Source organism: Trichechus manatus, unplaced genomic scaffold (assembly GCF_000243295.1).
Source record: "Trichechus manatus latirostris isolate Lorelei unplaced genomic scaffold, TriManLat1.0 scaffold00092, whole genome shotgun sequence".
NCBI lineage: Eukaryota > Metazoa > Chordata > Mammalia > Sirenia > Trichechidae > Trichechus > Trichechus manatus.
Genome location: NW_004444028.1, coordinates 7,251,903 through 7,273,402, shown reverse-complemented (window position 1 = coordinate 7,273,402; position 21,500 = coordinate 7,251,903). Strand labels below are relative to the sequence as shown.

The following is a 21,500-nucleotide window of genomic DNA, read 5'->3' as shown; positions in this document are numbered from 1 at the left end:
TGCCCTTCTACTTCTTGAAGTATATTCTAGACCAGATCATCATGAGATTCTATTCCAATTTGCCCTTAAATCTTTTTTTTTTTCCTTAGTAATAATTTGAATTTATTTTAGTATCAATCTTGGAATTCTTGTTTGGTTCTAATCATAGTCAGCCATACTGCACAGAGTCTGAAATTGAATCTGAATCCAGTATTTGTGACCATAGTCAGGCACAGAATTAAAAAAACAGTTGCCATTGATTCCGACTCATGGCAGCCCCATGTGTGTCAGAGTAGAATTGTGCTCCATATGCTCCATAGGATTTTCAGTGGCTTGATTTTTCAGTAGTAGATTACCAGGCCTTTCTTCCAAGGCACCTCCGGGTGGACTCCAACCGCCAAGCTTTCGATTAGCAGCCAGACACACACATTAACCATTTGTACCACCCAGAGACAGGTACAGAACAGGCTCTCCATAAATGCTTCTTGAATTAACCTGAGTCCCTTCATTGGCTCAGGATCGTTTTGCCATTGGGAAGAATCACTTGGCCAAGATTAGCAATCTCCTAATTAGACCAAGTCAAAATATTCTTTATCAAGAGTATACAAGTTAGACTGACTTCTGAAAGTAAGGAAACATGAAAGATGACGTTCACCTCACGATCATAGCACAATCTGGGTGTGGAGATGTGTGTGTACATACGTGTGTTTGTGTACATACTTGGTTTTGGGGGTCAACTTTGAATTTGTGTGAACTTGTTAAGTTCTCCTTATAGATATCTGGGCCAGAAACCAGAACCACTTGTGTTTAAATATGATTGCTATTCTGTGCACAGATCAGGGTTCTGGTATTTTAAGCATTCCTCTTCTTACCTTCTACCAAAAAAAAAAAAAAAAAAGTAGTGGTGCTGAATTAGTTGGTTTCTGCAGGCATTAAGTCTATAAAGTTCAACAAAGCAGAAGAAATTTATGTTTATAAAAGATAAATAATTATTTGATAGCTTGGAGATTCTAAAAAGATAATCTAAATAACTAAGGATTTTTTAAAAAATGGATTGTTTTTCTAAGCTACCTAGAATGCTTGAGAATTCCTCAAATTGATTCCATAGTTATATAATACATTGTGACTAAACTGCTTATTACTTTGGGTAATATTGATAGACCAACTCTTAGAATTATTTAATGGCCCCAAACTTGGATGAAACATCAATTACTAGAACCTCTTCAAATAGCCAATGCAGAATTATCTCAGGGTGTGGATTTTCTCTTCTCAGTGCCACCATTAGCGTGCTGTTGCCACGAATATTTGTTTACTCATCTTTCACTCAAGAAATCTTAACTGTAGGATAAAATTGCCAAGGATGTTTATAAATAAGGAACTGAATTTGTATGTAAAATGGCATAAAATTATTAATTTGCTTTAAGGAAGTGTTATTCAGTACTGATTTTATATGCCAAAGTGACCTTCTAGTCAGAAAGTGGGATGTACTAAAAACCATTTTCAGCTTGTTAATAAATGGTGCCAATTGTACATGAACTGATTACTCTAGTATCTGATGTATATGTTGCTGTTCTCCATTTATTTTAGGTGTGGAAATTAAAAGAACAAAAATACTTTGGCTGGGGCTTTGATCAAGCAAATGCTAAAAAGGTATTATATTTATATTTACCAACTAAGCATTGTTATTAGAGAACTTAAACCATTTCCCTTTAAAGCAGGGGTCAGAGTAATAAGGAACAAGTTTTATCTGTAAAGATCATAGAGAAAGGCAATGTCACAGTCATTTCAGTTACCAAATAAAGTGTTCATCCACTCCTTTCTGCTCCTGCCTGATATCATCAGTCCCTACTCTGCATTTTTCTCTGGTCTTCTTTTGTTAGTTGAAATGTCTCATTATCCATTATTTATTGAGCAAATTCTCTGGGTTAGACACTAGAAACGCCAGACTAGGTTATTATCATCACTCATGTTTGTGGTACGTAGACCAAAAACATGTAATTTTAAATCTACTTAGCAGTTAGAAACTAGGCCGACAGCAGTTATGAGTTCTGCAGTTGGAAATAAATGCCAGAGTACTCTTAACTAGCAGAGTATTTCCGTTGAGAAAGGTCATTCCTTTCAAGTGAGAGTATAGCTCCAAGAATAAAGCTTTTGAAGAAACGAGGGAGAGAAAGAAGGGGATACTCGTTTTTCTAGCCAAATCTTGTGAGTTTGGCAGTCATTGACACGTCAGTCTTACCACACTGCATCCAATAACTTACCTAGATCCCACTGTCAATCTTTATATTTCTTTTCGAACGAACATTTTCCTGCTTGCTTTATCCAGAGATGACTAGTTAGTTGCTTACTTTCTCCTGATGAAAATAATCATGCTTTGATAGTTGCAGATTTTTTAGAAAAATTTATTCTGTAATCTTATGTTTTATTTGCTTGATTGTGTATAAATTCACTTCAACGTAGATTATAATGTCTTGACCTTATAAACTTCACATTTTTAAGCATTACCAATTAAAATAAAATACTTTTGTTTGTGCAAAATGGGAAATCAATTATATTAATACTTAACTCACACAATATGCTAACCCCAAATTTATCTAACAAATACTAGGTATAGTAAGATTATTGGACACAAAGCAGATACCCTTTCATATATGTTTTCCTACTTGTCCATTTTAGCTAAAAGGGAGATTCTTAGTTCTTGCAATATGTTATTTTGTTTTGCATTCTGAACATACTTGCATTTAAATATTGAAAAACTGGAAATTTATGCAGGCCGAAGTTTCAAGATTTTTGTTGTAATGCCAGTAATTACATCACTAGTCAAAATCACAATAGTTTATGAATTTTTAAAACCTGAAATGCAATAAGAATTTGAATTAGGTAAGCTTTCTTGAAGAGTAAGTTCTTGATTTGTGAAGCTGATTTATGGCTAATTTAACTATAATTTTAATCTAGTTTAGTGAAGCTTTAAAATTAAAATATGAACTGTAATCTGCCTCTTACAGTTTGTTTATTATAATTGAAATATTCCTTTTTTTTCTTTGATAACTGATATCACATGCCTTGAACTTTTTGCAGTTTCAACAACAACAAAAAGTTGACATCCAGGCCCAGTAGTGATCTATCTTGTTATGGGAGTTTCTGTGTATAGACCTGTTAAAGAGATAACTTCAAATTAAAAACATAGTTCATACACGTGCTACTGCTTATGTATCGGAGCTTGGAATTTGGAAGTGGTTATATTCATCATAAATGGATTTTTTAATTTTAACTTGTGTGTGTGTGCGTGCCGGCACGCATGCACATGCATGCACGTCCAACCATAATCTAAGAAGTTGGAAGGCCTGTAAGGAAGCAAACATGAACTCTCTAAGTAATCAGAAAAATGTTAAAAAGAAAATGAGAAGAACCCCTCCTTTCCTTAGTGATAATTTTTTAAAGCTAATGATAAAATATTTTAAACTCAAACATATTTTTATTCATTCAGGTGTTGAAATTAACAAGATACTTCCAACTCTGTAGTGCGTATGGGAATTAGGATATCTGAGTCATTGGGGTATTTGAACAGGAGCCCTCGTGGGGCAGTGGCTAAAGCGCTCAGCTGCTAACCGAAAGGTCAGTGGTTCAAACTCGCCAGCCACTCCACAGGAGAAAAATGTGGCAGTCATTTCCGTAAAGATTTACAGCCTTGGAAACCCTGTGGGGCAGTTCTGTTCTGTCCAGTAGGGTTACTATGAGGCAGAATTGACTTGACAGCAGTGGGTTTGGTTTTTGGGGGGTATTTGAGAAAAGGGGACACATAAGAATAAACAATGGTATGAAATAGAGAATATATATATAATAGAATGAGCTGCTTCTCGATTTTGATATTACACATTTTCTTTCCTTTTGTGTCACTAAAGGACTTAGAAAATGAGGTGCAATTTAATAGGTGACAAGGTATATAAAAATACAATCTTAAATTAAGATTGTTAACATTGAAGTTTCGATTTGGTTTGTGAGTTGGAGAGTAGGCCGGCATCCCATTTTTGCATGATCTCTGCTATCCTTAGGCTTTCTTCTTTTTGCTGCCATGCTTAGACTTAAACGTCTGACTAGTGAAATATTTCAGAAAGAGGATGAGACCTTTACAAGGGTTGTATATGCGATTTTGAGGGCATGGGATAGTTGAGGGTTACTGTGAGGGCTGTTTAGCCAGTTACACATACATTTTGGATCATGTATCAACTTACGGAGATACAGAAAGAGGGTAGAAGACTTCCTTAAAGTTAAAGGTAGGATTGATGGCTATACCGAGTGCCTCAGTCTATTAGTTACTTATAGTCAGTTCTGAGGTAGCTTTAGGGGTGTTTCTTAATTAGTGAAAGGGAGCAGGGCACAGATACCATGCATTTAAAAAATCTAAACACGAAGTACTACATAATTATAGTGGACATTTTGGGGAAGAATAGAGAAAAACAGAAGGGAACAAAAATATCACTTAACATTTTGGCTTATGTACCTCCTTTTTTTCTGTTCTTGATGCACCGATACATAAAAATTTTGTTTTCTTAGCATGTTTTGTGATCGGCTTTTTTACTTAATATTTGGTTAGTACTTCCCCATATCATTAAACAGTCTACATAGTTTTGCAACCGTGTTCTATCCTGAAGATGTACTGAGGTTTCATCTCTTATTTTAGGGCATTTAGGTTGTTTTAAGTATTTTCTACTAATACTACGTTGAGCAGCTCTGTAGATAAATCGTTCCACGTATTTCTGATTATTTCTTAGGATAGACTGGTAGAAAGGGATTTGATGGTCAAATAATATTCATATGTTTAAAGGTTATTGATAGATATAGGGAAATTCCTCTCTAGCAACACTATATTAAGATAATAACCATTTATATAAGGCTTCTGAATGTAGTCAAATTCTGTGTCTTAGACATTCTGATATAACTGCAGTCAGTAGTATGAAACCCAGCTGTGTAAATGAGAAGGAGCATTATTAGTAATTCACAAAGTAGAATTCGGCTGAGAACCTAAGGAGTACTATTGCAAATTACCCATAATGTTGTAATTTTGGAAATACAGATTTTTATTTGTCAATTTTGATTAAAATGAGATAGTGCTCTAGGATACTGTATGGGGTGTATTAATCGTGATTTTGTTGTGTTTATATCAAAAATCAAATTCTTTAATTTGAATACTGAATTTTTTACAATTTGAAAATGTGTTCTTTTTTTACTTTTAGCAACATAAGGAAGATCCTTAACAGTCATTTCTCAACAATTATATAGTCAACTAATGTAACAATGGTACTAATATTGGGACGCAGACTAAACAGAGAGGATCTTGGAGTGCGTGACTCCCCAGCAACTAAGCGTAAAGTTTTTGAAATGGACCCTAAATCTCTGACAGGTCGTGAGTTTTTTGACTTCTCTTCAGGATCATCCCATGCTGAAAACATACTTCAGATATTCAATGAATTCCGAGATAGCCGCTTGTTCACAGATGTTATCATTTGTGTGGAAGGAAGAGAATTTCCTTGCCATCGTGCCGTTCTATCAGCCTGTAGTAGCTACTTCAGAGCTATGTTTTGTAATGACCACAGGGAAAGTCGAGAAATGTTGGTTGAGATCAATGGTATTTTAGCTGAAGCTATGGAGTGTTTTTTGCAGTATGTTTATACTGGAAAGGTGAAGATCACTACAGAGAACGTACAGTATCTCTTTGAAACATCAAGCCTCTTTCAGATTAGTGTTCTCCGTGATGCATGTGCCAAGTTCTTGGAGGAGCAACTTGATCCTTGTAATTGCTTAGGAATCCAGCGTTTTGCTGATACCCATTCACTCAAAACACTCTTCACAAAATGCAAGAATTTTGCTTTGCAGACTTTTGAAGATGTATCCCAACATGAAGAATTTCTTGAGCTTGGCAAAGATGAACTCATTGATTATATCTGTAGCGATGAACTTGTTATCGGTAAAGAGGAGATGGTTTTTGAAGCCGTCATGCGTTGGGTATACCGTGCTGTTGATCTGAGAAGACCACTGTTACATGAGCTCCTGACACATGTGAGACTCCCTCTGTTGCATCCCAACTACTTTGTTCAAACAGTTGAGGTGGACCAATTGATCCAGAATTCTCCTGAGTGTTACCAGTTGTTACATGAAGCAAGACGGTATCACATACTTGGGAATGAAATGATGTCCCCAAGGACTAGGCCACGCAGGTGAGAAGACTGTTTACTAATACAATTTAGTTAAGAAAAGTTTTTGTTTTTAAAATATATTTAAACTTCCTGAATGTAAACTGAGTGTAGTCATTTGTATGTGTAGTCTACATGTGGCTTTATATAATTTAAGAATTGTTTTGGATTATGTAAATCATAAGACTGTCTCTCCCATTGAAGACTAGGTTCATTCAGCAATAGCGTTTTTTGTTATTATTGTTCTGAGCCATCAGAGGAGGTTCACTACTATGCATGTGAAGATATTTCTACCAATTTTTGTTAACCTTTGTAGAGTCACACAACATTCTGCTTTTCTTTCCAGAGGGTCGTTCGGACACAGTGTGGCTAAAGGCTTTGGTAGGCTCTCTTGAGCTACCTCTGCTTGTAAAAAACAGTTAGCACATTCACAGACTGACCTTTATCTAAAGCAGAGAACATGTAATACAGAGGTGAAGTAAATAAGTTGTTATAGATTCAGTTAATTCTTGAGTATAAAACCCAAGCCTCGAATCGTTTTTCATTGCCACAGTTACTATATCCAATGTCAGTCTCAATTTTTTAATCTTTTTTTTCCAGTTATAAAAATTACATCAACATTATAGAGAATTTAGATAATTCATGTTTAGGAAGTAGGAATGCAATTAAATGTTGTACTGTATTTGATATCTTCTTACAGTGGATTCTTCTGTAAGACAGTGTCTTAGGTATCTAGTGCTGCTATAACAGAAGTACCACAAGTGAATGGCTTCAACAAATAGAAGTTTATTTTCTGACAGTCTAGTAGGCTAGAAGTCCAATTTAGGACGTCAGCTCCAGGGGAAGGCTTTCTTTCTCTGTCAGCTCTGGAGGAAAGTCCTTGTAATCCGTCTTCCCCAGTCGAGGAGTTTCTCAGCACAGGGACCCTGGGTCCAAAGGACATGCTGTTCTCCTGGCTCTTGTTTTTCTTGGTATGATGTCCCTGTGTCTCTCTGCTTGCTTCTCTCTTTTCTATATCAAAAGAGATTTGCTCACGACAATCCAATCTTGTAGATTGAGTCCTGCCTCATTAACATAACTGCTGCTAATCCCACCTCATAAACATCATGGAGATAGGATTTACAACCCAGGAAAATCACATCAGATGACAAAATGATGGACAGTCACACAATACTGGAAATCATGGCCCAGCCAAGTTGATACACATATTTTGGGGGGACACAATTCAATCCATGACATTCCACCCTTTGGCCCCCAAAATTCATGTCGTTGCCACATGTAAAACACATTCACCGCATGACATCGTAGCAAAAGTCTTAAATCAACTCCAAGTCCAAAATCCAAAAATTTTTCTTCATCTGTGAAATCTAGACTACAAGTTATCAACTTTCAAAGTACGGTGGTAGAACAGGCCCAAGCTAGACGTTTCCATTACATATAGAAGAAATTGGAGGAGAAGAAGGGATAACAGGTACCAAGCAAGTCAGCAAAACACATTACATTAGCTCTCAAGGCTTTGAAAATAATCCTCTGTTCTCTGAGACCATTTACACAATGACCCTGCCCTCCAGACTGTGTGTATTGGCCACACTCTCCCTGAGTGGAGGCCTCTGGCCTTGAGCTTCAGCTCCACCTTCCAGGCCCACTGGGATGGCAACTCTGCTCCCTCGGCTTTAGGTGCACCGGTCTCCTAGTCCATCTGAGTGGTGACTCCACCCTTAGAAACTCTAGAGGCCATAGCTCCACCCTTTGAGACACCAGAAGCTATGGCCATGCCCTTTGAGACTGAGGCAGCTTGGCTTCCTGTGTTCCTTGTCTCTTCAGCTTCTGCTTCCTGGTTCATTGGTCTCTCAGGTCTCTCCACCTGCATCTGCCCTGCTGGGGTTTAAGTGTTCCAAAGCTTTGTAGCTCCACCTGTAAGTGCCTGGAGGCGCCCCACTCCGCCAGTTCAGCCAGAAGGCACTCAGCTGTCTCGCTCCATGGGTCTATTCCAGCGCTGTATCACGCTGGTCTCCTGGTTCTGCTGTTGCCAGTCCTCTGCTCCTGCTTCTTGCTGTCTGCGTTGTCTCCATTGTAACAGCTCTCCTCATTTCCTTCTGAGTCCTCTATCCATTCACAGTTTCAGACCACCTCCACATTTTAGGTATTTGTTAGAGCAGCATGCCATTCCCAGTGCCAAATTCTGTCTTAGATATATAGTGCTGCTGTAACAGAAATACCACAAGTGAATGGCTTTAACAAAGAGAAATTTACTGTCTCACAGTCGAGTAGGCTAGAAGTCCAATTCAGGACATCAGCTCCAGGGGAAGTCTTTCTCTCTCTGTCGGCTCTGGAGGAACGTCCTTGTCATCAATCTTCCCCAGTCAAGGAGCTTCTCAGCGCAGGGACCCCAGGTCCAAAGGACGCGCTATTCTCCTGGCTCTTGTTTTTTGGTGGTATGAGGTTCCATGTCTGTCTGCTTGCTTCTCTCTTTTATATCTCAAAAGAGATTTGCTCAGGACACAATCCAATCTTGTAGATTGAGTCCTGCCTCATTAACATAACTGTCACTAATCCCATCTCATTAACATCATGAAGGTAAGATTTACAACACATGAAAATCACATCAGATGACAAAATGATGGACAGCACCCAATACTGGGAATCATAGCCTAGCCAAGTTGATACACATATTTTTGGGGGATGCAATTCAACCCATGACAGACAACTATTGATTTTAATTCATAAACTATAGAAAAATAATTTCCATGTATTAATAATGGGAGAAATAATATTAAACATACTTTACTGTGAATAAGATGAAATGACTGTTGGGAGAAACTAATATTTTTCTAACAAAGCTAACTTTATTTTCCCATATCATTTCTTTCCACTTTTCCTATAAATTTACTATAGCATAGCACATTTTTAGTTTACTGTGATTTTGAATATCATTGTTTGGGAATGTGATTAAAATTCAGCATATTGTGAGAGGGCTTTTTAAAAATCTGCACTAGCTTGGATATAGCAAGATTTAAGCTGCTTCCTCATGTAAAATAAGAATGGTGATAAATAGAAATAGAACCTACTTAACAGGGTGTTGCCATTGAAATGATTAAATGCAGACAGTAATCCTTACGTACTCAGCATAATGGCTGATGCATAGAAAGTACTTAATAATTATTAGGTATTATTATTTATATAGTACAGTGTAAGTCTGATTTACTTTAAGAAAACTCCCAGTAGTTGACAGTCTGAAGTTTTTATAAATTAGATATATTATTGGATAACTACTGTTACAAAAAGATTAACGTATTTTATATTAGGGGTAGAGTGCATTTTTTCCTTCAATATCAGCTGACTAGTTAAAAGTAACTTTCATGAGAGAGAAATAGAAAATATTTTTACTGCTCTAGTCTTTTAACCAAGGGTAAAAAACATACAGTTTTTTTCTATAAATATACTGATGATCTTTTTTTAAGTTCTTATCTTTTTAATAACTGTTAAGGGACTTGGGCTGAGCTTGTCAATGTGAGATACCAAGGTTTCTGAGTGTATTAATCAAGAAAGTTAAATAGCTTTGGGGCTATGTGATTATTAGCTCTTCTAAAACTTTTTCCCTCCAGGGGAAAAATCACTCATTTTTCCAAACAGAGTCCCCTTATAACAGAGAAAATGGTCTGGGGTCAAATAGGATTAATAATACCCATCCTGTGTGTCTCATACGATTAGAATAGCAATCAAGGGATATATGTTGTAAAATCAAAGCAAGTCATTTACTGTTTTTTTGTTTTTTTTAATGAAGACGTGACCTCAGTGAAATCAGATTGCAGCCTAAAGGTCCCTTATCACTCCTTTGAATAGATTATTTTCCTGATTTGCTTATTGATTTGATTTACAAAAATTTATTTTATATCCAATTTTTAAAAGAACAAACTCATTTCATGCAATAAAATATATCTGTATCACCTTTCTTTAGGAAGCAAGTAGAAAAAACAACTACTGTTGAATTTGCTAATTATGGTAAAATAGAATGGCAGATAATTCTTTAACGTAGGCATGACATGAGGAATATAAAGAGGAGTCCTTTATTATACAACTCTGCCGTCACCTTCTGTCTCTTATGATTCTATCTCTCACTTATCTGTTACTGCATGCTAGCATTGAATTTCATTATCTGAACACTGTGTATTAATTGTACAGGTTCTCATCTTTCTAAGAAACTCCAAACCTCTTTGAAAGAGGAGTGATGTGTCCCTTCTTCAACTGCAGTTCACTCCTGTGACTTCTGCTCCTGTCACTCTACTGAAACGACTCCCAGTCAGGTCGTCACTGACCTCCTGTTTATCACTTGTTAGCCTCTTTTCGGTCTTTATCCCGTTTGATCTCCTTAAGATTCGACATTATTAATTGCTTCATCCCCCTTGAAACTCTCTCCTCCGTTGGCTTCTGGATTACCATTCTCCTGATGGTGCTCCTGCTTCTCTCCAGCGGCCCCTTTTCAATTTGATGGTTCTTCCTCCTATATCTGGTCTTCGCAATATTGATAATCCCCTTGGTTCTCATCTTTGTCTTGTCTTAGGTGAGCTCATCTATTCTCATGGTTTTAATTACCATGTGTGCTATAGTGACTTATCAAGTCTATATCTCCAGCCCAGCATTTTTCTTTTTCATTCATTCATTCAGCCAGTATCTTTTTGTAGTTTGTATACTTTTTTTTTTTACTTGTGTTTGCATCTTTAAAAATAACATTATCACACTTAAAGTAGGTAATAATAATTCTTTCATATTACCTGATATCCAACCTGTATTCACATTTGTCCAGTCTTTTCCAAACTGTTCTCCAGTGAACCTGGATCCAGTCCAGGACCATACATCACATCTAGTTGTTTTCATTACATCTCTTTTATTCCAAAACAGTTTCTTTTTCATGATTCTGACTTGTTGATAGGCACGTTGTCAAGAAAAATGTTCCTCTTTCTGAATTAGCATGTTTGCTTCCTTATAGTATCATAATGAATTTAGCTGTGTTTCCTGGGAACTGGAATGGCTCCAAAAGCTTGAGTTTGATGGATACTGGTCAAATATTTGTGGCTAGAATTCATCCTAGGTGATGTGTATATCATATTGCATCACCTTAAGAGGCATATGTGTCTGGTTGTCCATCATTAGCAACACAAAGATAAAGTCTAGATAAGGTTGATGACAGTCTGCTCTTCCGCTGTACAGCTAGGGTGTACTCCTCAGGTTAGCAAATATTTCTTGTTTGTCCTGTGCCAGGTATTCTCCTGAGCTCAACCCACACTAGATGCTCTGTATACCTGTATGTATTTTAAATGACAGAGAAGCCCCCAGGACACACGCTATATGTATGCTTTATCCTTCTCAATAGATAGATATAGTTATGTATTTTATGTGTAACTATATCAATAGATATATATATGTAGTAAATATATATATTCTCTCTCTATATATAGATTATATATATAGAGAGAGAATATATATATATGAGACAGATATTACATGGGACTGCAGAGAGAGAGGGGCAAGGGCACAGGTGTGGCAGTGTCCTAGGGAGAGTGTACAGGCCAATAAAAGCGCTGATGATCTATCCTGCTGGTTATAAACCCTTGAGTATGTGGGAAAAACAGTAGAGACCAATCACAGAAGGGGTAAAGTTTCTGAACAATCATTATTTTTTATTATATGTATTACATGACTAAATCTTTGTATGAATATATAATACTGTTTTTAATAAACACCAAGTTTAAGCATCATGATGTGTTAGACTACTGGCTTCAGAAACAGGCCTGGATTAGAGCTTAGAGTTAATTCCATGACCTTGGCAAGAGACTTTAACTTGTCTATGTATCAGTTTCCTCATCTGTAAAATAAGTCTAATACCACCTACCTTGTAGGATTTTTGTAAGTATTGGAAATACGGTATGAAAATATACAAAACCTAATGTATGACACAAAAATCCTTAATAAAAATTATTACTGGTTTCATGAAAAAAAAATCAGAATACATTTTAAATTTATGCTTTATTTTTACAGAATAGGAAATGTGGTTTGAGAGAAATGTTTGACATCAAATGGTTTACTTTAAGCATGGTTTTTTAATAATAAGCTGTGCATCTGTTTCAACATATTAGTTTTTCTTTCAAAGCTTATTTTGTAATGATTGTAATTTAAGAACTGTACTTTGTCATATAAATATTTTATTTTTCAACTATCATTCCGTAATAATAACTGCAAACACCTATGTGCGAGGAACTGTTCTGTGTACTTCTATATATATTGATTGATTGACTGTTCAGAACCACCCTTTACAGATGAGCAAACTACAACTCAGAGAAGTCACTTGTCTAAGGTCACGTAGTTAAGGAAGTGGCAAAGTCAGGACTTAGTACGTGGGTGTTCTGACTTCAGAGTTCGTGCTCCTAAGGATACACATACAGCCTCTCTCTTTACTACCTTCTGAATATTTAAAAGAGACAGTCTGCAAAAATGATAGTAGACAGAACTGCACTAAATGCCCTTCTTTTATCCAGTCCCTTTACTTGTCATCGAGTCAATTCCGACTCAAAACAACACAATAGGACAGAGTAGAACTAGCCCATAGGGATTCCAAGGCTATCAGTCCCCCGAGCACTCCTTATTTCCTGTCTTTCCTTCTCTCTTTCTTCAGCCCTCCCCGAAGCTCCGAACACATTTTGGAAGCTTGTTTCTAAGTTGAAAGTTTAATAGCGTAGAAAACATTTGAAAAAGGAGAAAAGTTCGTATTAACACACATACACACGTTTTGAATCAGGAATACTTTTGAACTGTATGGAGAATCCTCTGGTAACCAACTTCATCAGGGCTTAGGTTTCTGATATATACTTGAGTACCTCTAAGTGTCATTCCTATATGCTAAGTGCTAGGCTTCAAGCCCTTTTCATCTGGAGAAAGTACCTTCTGTGCTGTTGCTGGGCCTCTCTGCCCCAACGTTGTCCCAGTTCATGAATCTGTACTATGGTACTTACTCTTAAGTGTCCCTGACCCTGGTGACTGTGGTGTTTGTTCTTCCAGACCATTGTTTAACAATCTGATTCTGACCTGCAGTACACGTAATTTCCTTTTCTCTCCTCTGCTTTATACCCCACATACTGATTTCTGTATTTCCCATTGCAGCCTGAATACTAGACCTTTGAAACTCCTGATTACTTGGTAGTTTGGTGCTGATATTCCGGATTTTGCATTACAGCTTGATAAATATTATCCTTACTATAACGATACCCTGAAAAGAGTCATTTCCCCTGATGCTAATTTTCGTTTTTGGTAGGAATGGACTGGCTACAAAATGGGGTTCCCCAGTGGAAACATGGGTAGCATTAAACTGGACCAGTGTCTTCCAAAGTGTTCATATCTATGAAAAAAATCGATGTACTTGACCACACTCCCCTGAGCAATGAAGATAACTAAAACAATAATCTCATTATTTTGAGGCTGGAATCAGCAGTTAATTAAATGCTTAACGCCCAATCCTTCCCACTTGTCTAATAATCAGTTACTGTTTATTGAATGTGGGAACCTAATTACAGTAATGAGGACATGAGGACAAGATTCAAGTTTCTGTTAGAAACCAATGAGAAGACTGAGGGAGTTAAGATATTTTCTCTTAAGAAATAATATTTTAAGATTATTTAATCCTTTTTATTTTATAGGTACAGGTACAGTAAAGTGAACTGACTTGCTTTTAATTACAAAGCTAGTTAGTAGCAGGGTCAGGGCTGGAATTCAGGGTTCTGAGTTCCTACTTCAGTCCCTTTAAGAATGATATTCTACTGTATTATAAGATGCATGGTTTACCATTTTTATAGATGTTAATTCATTGTATTTGAACTCAAATATTTTTACATAGAGAGTATGCAGTGTCTCTCTTTACCTGACCCTTGGTTTATCAGTTCTCCCTAAGAACTGCTATTACCAGATTTTTGAAATCCTTTTAGAGATATTCTATGCATATGCAGATGGGTGTGTGTGGGGGTGTGGGGGTGTGGGTGTGTGTGTACGTACCCATCACTACTTTTTTAGTACATGGGAGGATACTACACTCAGTTCTGCACCTTGCTTTTTGATCACTTAAAAATATTTTGGAGGTTTTTCTGTATCACCACATTTAGGTCTTTCTCCTGTTTATATTTTTTATTAGGGATAATTTCAAACTTATTCTTTTTTAGGAGCTGTATAGTGTCCCATTTATGGGATAATTTATTTAGTCTATCTCTTAATGATGGATATTTAGATTATTTCTAGTTTTTGCCTTTGCAAGCTGCTCAGTGAATATTCTTGTACATGTCTTTGCATACATATACTGGTAATTTATAGCATGAATGATGAGAAGTAAAATTGCTCATTCATAGCATATGTGCATTTTTCATTTTGGTAGAGATTTTTAAATTACTTTCCAATTTGTATTTCAGCAATAATATGAAAATGTCTGTTTTTCCACTCCTTTGCCAACACAGTGTATTATTCTTGTAAATCTTTGCCACTCTGGCAAGTAAAACGTTTTAGTTTGCTTTTCTTTTTTAATGTGGAAGATTGAGCGTCTGTTCTTGAATTTGAAAGCCATTTATTGTTGTTTTCTTTTTTTCTTCGATCCGTTTAATGTGTCAGAATTCTGATTGCAAGTAACTGAAATCAGGTTACTAGCTTAAGCAAAAAAGGGAGATAAAGAACACATGGGTCAGTGGAACCCAAGGACAGAAATTCAGTGGACCTAGAGAAGGCTGGAACTAGCTCCTGAAAAGCCATCAGAACTCACGCTGTGCCCTCTCTCTTCTTCTCCCCTCTACTTTTCTCTGCATGTCTACATCATTCTCTCTCAGTAGTCTGAACATCCATGTCTTTGGGGTTTGCATATTTTAAGTTCAGTCACTCAGAGAGACTGAATCTCTGCCTGTCTTGGAGAAAGAGAAACTCTGATTAGGTCAGACAGCCTTCTCTGGACAGCTAGCTATGGCCCTGGAGGCAGGATCACGTAGCAGAAATGTGATGACTGAAAACCCTGTCCCATGTGTTGGGTTGAGCAGACAACCCAGTAGTGGCAATTAATAGTAAGGTATGATTTTTTTTCTTTTTTTTTTTTTTTTTAACTTGGGGAGGGGAGGATGAATTTATGTTAATCGGAGAAAATTTAGAAAAAGAGAAAAGCAAAAAATATCATCCTTATTTCCATCTCCAAGAGGTAACACTGTTAACATTTGGCGTTATCCTTCTCTTCTCTGTGAGTTTATTATTTCTTTTACAGAGGTGAAATCTATTCCATAGTCTGCTTTTCTCACTTAATACAGATAAATGTGTTTCCTTGATATGAAATCTACTACAGTATACCGTAACCATCCCCTAATTTTTCACCATTCAGTGAGATAAACATCTTTGTGGCTAAATATTTAAACACATCTATGATTAATTTCTAAGGATATTCTTAGATAATTGCTGATTTTGTAAATAAACATTTTGAGTGCTTTAATGAGTACAGCCATTTCCTTATAGAAGCCATGTGGCCTGTTGTAGTTCCGGGTGGAAAACCCCACCACACAAGCTGATACCATGCCTCACAAGTCGAAGGCCAGCTGGCTGGCATAGCCTCTTAAGGGCTCATTTGTATTGGTGAATTTACCATGATCCAGTGATCCCTCTAGGCTCAGAAACTTTTTTTTTTTCTTTTTGATGCAGTACTAATAGATCAGACTATTAGGGGAAAATTTCGTATTAACTAGGTGAGACTGATGAACATGTTTGTCTTCTATCTAGTCTATATATACTTACTGGCAGTAAGAAATGGAACTGCCAAGCCAACTAGGTATTTTAAAGTCTGTCTGCCCAGCATATTCTCTTACTATGGACAGGGCACTACATGGGACTCCACAAAGTATTCAAAGGTTGTTTGACAAGCCTGGAACCCAAACAAAGGGAGCCAGCAGATCTTTACAACTAGAGTTGTCTCAGCTAGTGTAGCTTGAGGACAGGACGTATCACACACCCTAAAAATATTCTTGCTAAAAGCCATAAATATTCAAGTTAGATAACTTAGCTAAGATTCCGTCTCCCTTAGACATGACTTAAATGGGCACAACGGATGTTTGCTTCTGTGATTATTATATACTCATTTGTTCATTCATTCATTCACTCAGTACTTTCAGGGCTGACCAGTCTCCTCTTCTGGAAAATGGTTCTTTCTTTAGATAAATTAATACACTGAGTTTGGTGACTGTCATATTTTATAGATTAGAAAGTCATTTTGTATCTTTAGGGCTTAAAATCTCGTATCTCTTTTAATCCTTTTTTTTAGTTTTATGGTTTGATTTTCAGATGTTTTTGAATTTTGGAATGGTGAATAGACTCTACCCCTAACATCTCCTCCCTTCCGACTTCCCGCCATATGGAAACATGCTGCCTTTCCTACTGTGTTTTTTAATATATTCACTTATTCTTCCCATAAACCAGGCTCTCTTTGGACTGTTGTTGATGAAAGTCAGTTCGGCAGTTCATCTGTCTGTGGCATATTCGCCATTAATAATAAATAGGTCCGTTATTGCAGCCAGCAATTCCCTGTATTTCACCTTAGAGATTCTTTTCTTTTTTTAGTTGTGGTGATTCAACCGTTTTACGTGTACAATTCAGTGACAGTATAGATTTACTTTTCCCATGTTGCGTGGCCATCGTCACTCACCTTTTTTGATTCTTAACTGTTGGATAAATGTAAATAATGAACCTGAATCTGGTAATTATTACACATGGCTTGTTGATTTGGTTTAGAATATCCTGTGGATTTATTGTTATTTTATCTTTCAAGTAAATCAAAGAGTGTGATGTTTTAATTTGCTCTTTTTTAAGTATTTACCATTAGAAAAGGGATGGTTTCGTTGTCACACTTTCCCGGGAGCGTACAGTGAGACTAAAGCAGCGAGTATTTGTTGTTTTGTCACAGCAGAAAATTACTGAGTAGAATTTTTTCTTTAAGAATTAATGAAATAAAGTAGCATTCACTCTAAAAGTAGAATGTACATGTATCCAGAAATATATTCATCCTGCAACCATCATCTTGACTGCCTTATTGTTCCAGTTGCGGTTATCAGCTGGAGTAACGTATTTCCTTGAAGGCAGTCCAGCTCTTTATTGAGATTTAAGTATTTTCCAAGCTCAACAAACAAATGAGATCACCGGGCTTATCTCTGGAGCCCTGGTGGCGCTATGGTTAAGAGCTCAGCTGCTAACCAAAAGGTTGGCAGTTCCAGTGCACCAGCCTCTCCTTGGAAACCATATGGGGCAGTTCTGCCCTGTCCTGTGGGGTCACTATGAGTCAGAATCGACTCTATGGCAACGGGTTTTAGGCGTGTCTCTAATGAAATTAAAAGCTGTTTGGTTTTAAATAGGACCTTCAATACAGACAAAACTGGTACAGTAGTTTGCTGATCTTTCAGATAAGTATACATTCCAGTAGACGCTGAAGTGACCCTCTGCCCACCAGTGAGTGGGACTAAACGTTCTGAGCCATTAACTGTTTGTGCTGCTTTCTCTTCCTGTTCCGGGCTTCAGAAACAGACAATGTATGTTTATCAGGCTAAGACATCTTTAAAAAGGCAAGCAAGTTCAGACAAAGGAAGGTATAAAACAAAATACTACAAGGGAAAGTGTAAAACAAAATGCTAAAATAATTACCTTTGCTGTTAACGTTAAAAGTATTAGCAGTGATTCAACCCAAGTGACAGTGTTTGACAATTAATAAGGCTTTGGGGCATATCACATGGCTGTGTCTTAGAAGTAGTCTTAGAAGTATGTTAAGTGTGATTCTAGGAGACGATACCTCTATGGAAAGAACGGTGGGTCAGTAGTTGTACCACCAGAGTGTCTAGTGTGTACATTTCCTTCACTTTTAATGTTATTACTTTGGAATTATTTGGAAAATAATAAATATTTCCTGATAATATTTGAATGCATCTGTTAATGTGTTACTGCATACTAGGTCAGGGCTACATGATTTGCTGGATTCTGAAAGCAATTTTTGTTGCATCTGTGAATAAAATTCTTTTCTACAAGTATTTATTTCTGATTTTATAATGGAAAAAGTATACCTTGCATGGACTAGGTGAATGATTCTACTAGTCAAAATAGCTCAGAGTAAATGTAGCTAGAATGTAGCAGCTGTTAAAGAAGATATGCCAGTATTGTGCTTACTTTGTTTTTTTCGTAGTGGAACTGTGTTACACAGCACTGACTAAAACCAGAAGTTAGTATTCTGCTGTGGGTTTCCTCTCCACTTTTAAGTAAGAGAAGAAAAATTGTTGGCATTTCTCTTTGTGAAGCATAACATTGCAGCAACCATAAAATGCGGTTGCAGGACTTTTCTCATTTAGATATTTGTGAAAAAATATGAAAGCCAGAGACTTTAAAAATCTCCAGAAGTAATCTATTTAGCATTATGGACAAGAAAAAAATATTGGATAAGTATTAGTTTTTCTTGTTTCTGTCTTAGAGTTACACTACAAAATAAGGAAGCCAGTGATCACCGTAACCTTCGGGTTCTCTTCATGCTCTTCAGAGTCGTGTTTTTCATTCTAAAAACAGCCTACGCTCGTTCACATTTTGAAAATTTGTAGGGATAGAAAGGCAAGCGCCACACCATCCAGAGACAACCATCACTAGCGTTTTGGTGTATTCTTTCCAGACACATACTTGCATAATTTTCTGTTTTTACATGGTTGTGACCATACTTCATATACAATTTTTCATCTTTTTTGTTTAACATTCTTCATTATAAACTCTGTTAACATCGTTTTTAATGACTGCCCAACATCTTGAGTTTGTATTTTATATTTACTTAACTTTGTATTTTAGAAAATAGTTTCTGAATACATACACTCCTTTCCAACCAGGCAGCCAGTTACCATTGAGTCACTTCCAACTCATGACGATCCCATGTGTGTCCAAGTAGAACTGTGTTCCATAGGATTTTCAGTGGCTGATTTTTCTGAAGTAGATCCCCGGGTCTTTCTTCCCAGGTGCCTCTGAGTGGACTCGAACCTCCAGCATATCAGCCGCTGAGCACAGTAACTAACCATTTGCACCACCCAGCGACTCCATATGCTCCTTTAAGAGGGTGTTTTAGAATAACAATCTGATGAAAAAGCACCGTTTTCCTGCAACTAAAGAAGTGCATTATCTTACCTTGTGTGCCTGTGCATAATTGCAAGTGCTGCACAGCTGCACTGGATTTGCAAGTCATCCTTAAATGAACCACCGTTTCCACTGAGTTAGGTAGAGGCTTTGGACTGCTTTACGATTTTTAAGTCAAAACCCATAGAAAATGAGATGATGAAAATTCTCTGAAAATGACTATGGTGATGGTTGTATATATCAGTAAATATACTAAAACCGGTTCAGTTGTGCACTTTAAATGGATGAATTGTATGGTAAGTAAATTATATCTCAGTAAAGCTATAAATATATGTAAAAGAAAAAGAAGCCATAGGAAGAAATACCCATTGGAATTTTCTGTGAAAAAATGATAGTACTAACTCCCTTATAAATGTTCTCAAATGAAGTAATTGCCAGCCAATATTATCCAACACATGCAGAGAATAAAGTCAACTGTTTGCTTCATACTAGTGTTTCTCCTTTTTTATGATAGTGCTGTATTTTTAGGATTTCAAACAATCTTAAGTGTATTTTAATTTCTTATTATTTGTGAATTATTTTAATTACTTTAGGTCAACTGGTTATTCTGAGGTGATAGTTGTTGTTGGAGGCTGTGAACGAGTTGGAGGATTTAACCTTCCGTACACTGAGTGCTATGATCCTGTGACAGGAGAATGGAAGTCTTTGGCTAAGCTTCCAGAATTTACCAAATCAGAGTATGCAGTCTGTGCTCTAAGGAATGACATTCTTGTTTCAGGTAAATAAAGAACTATTACAGTAGCTACTTTTATTTTGAGCAGTTTGGCCGTAAGTATCTTAAAAGATAACGGTGAAATGTGGATATGCTCACTTATGGGTGTATCAGTTTGCACGACAAAGAAAGCCAAGACTGACTTTTTACTCCAAAATACAGACACAAGATGATGCAGAATGATTTAAAATCAAAATGATTTACAAGAGATCTGCCAGAAAATGCCTTTAATCATATATTCTAAAGATTCTCAAATATATATGAATATGGTATAAATTCCTAAACTTTACCAAAAATAAAATGGACAATAAAGTGACAGACTTATACGAAGTATAACTACAGTATTTGTAGTTTGAAGTCTGTTTACTGGTTAAATAATTTTACTAGCCCTGCAGATTACTATATTACTACACACTGCACAGCGTAACAACATACACTTTATTTCGTACAATAATATGCTCTTTAAAGAAAGGGTGATTTCACAACGTTTTCAGAATGATTCTATTGGTTGTTGCTTTTGGTGTCTGACTGCTAGATTAACAATGTATACATTTGTAAAATTCATACTCTGTGTCTTATTATTTTGGACGTACAATCATTACTTCTCTCAAGATAACAGTTGGCAAAGTTCATTTATTGAACTGAATTCTCAAATTCTTGGATGGGGTGAATAAATCTCTGGTTTTATGAACTTTGCCTTGGTGGCATAAATCCCTTGGTGACAGATATACGGTGATATATTACTATATGTGCATTGCTTTGCATTTAAAGGTGGAAGAATCAATAGCCGTGATGTCTGGATTTATAATTCACAGTTAAACATTTGGATCCGAGTTGCCTCTCTAAATAAAGGCAGATGGCGTCACAAGATGGCTGTCCTCCTTGGTAAAGTAAGAGAAACCACTTTTTATTAGTGTCGCTAGTGCTTTTCCAAAATAAATACCACAGCTGAATCCTTCAGTTTACTCTCCCTCGGGATGTTTTGGATTCAAATTGTATTTCCTTCCATTTCTAGCCTCAGTAGATAAACTAAAGATATAAACAATTTGACGCTACTTTTGCATAGATATTTTGTTCTCCCAGTTTGGAATTGGTGACAGTACAGCACATTTTTCATGCACCATTGGAGTGTAAATGCTTAAGAAGAGTTGGAAAACAGAGGAATTGCATCAAGTACAAAAACAGGCCAATGTCTAATCCAAGCCAGTTTTTTCCTTTTTACTGATTTTGGCAGTTAAACAGAGATACGTTTATCTAGAGTGATATTATCTTTTTATTTGTACAAGTAGATACAAAATGTATTTAAATATTCAAATAGCTGGGCAGAGGGCTGTGGGGACCATGGTCTCAGGGAACATCTAGCTCAATTGGCATGACACAGCTTATAAAGACAATGCTCTACATTCTACCTT

At 36.6% G+C, this 21,500-nt stretch overlaps 1 protein-coding gene across 8 annotated transcripts in view; it reads left to right on the top strand.

The window, feature by feature from the left end:
• KLHL24 (kelch like family member 24) overlaps positions 1-21,500 on the top strand; it is a 43,214-nt gene that overhangs the window by 4,208 nt on the left and 17,506 nt on the right. For 2 of the 8 annotated variants that reach the window (XM_023736808.1, XM_023736809.1), the window contains exons 2-6: positions 1,567-1,629; positions 3,467-3,594; positions 5,214-6,194; positions 19,910-20,094; positions 20,860-20,978. In XM_023736808.1, coding sequence (XP_023592576.1) covers positions 5,275-6,194; positions 19,910-20,094; positions 20,860-20,978 — 1,224 coding nt within the window. In that variant the 5' untranslated portion in view covers positions 1,567-1,629; positions 3,467-3,594; positions 5,214-5,274. Of the gene's footprint in view, positions 1-360; positions 1,630-3,466; positions 3,595-5,213; positions 6,195-19,201; positions 19,829-19,909; positions 20,095-20,859; positions 20,979-21,500 lie in introns of those variants that run through there. The other 6 variants (XM_023736807.1, XR_002824967.1, XM_023736811.1 and 3 more) reach the window with 6 other exon arrangements.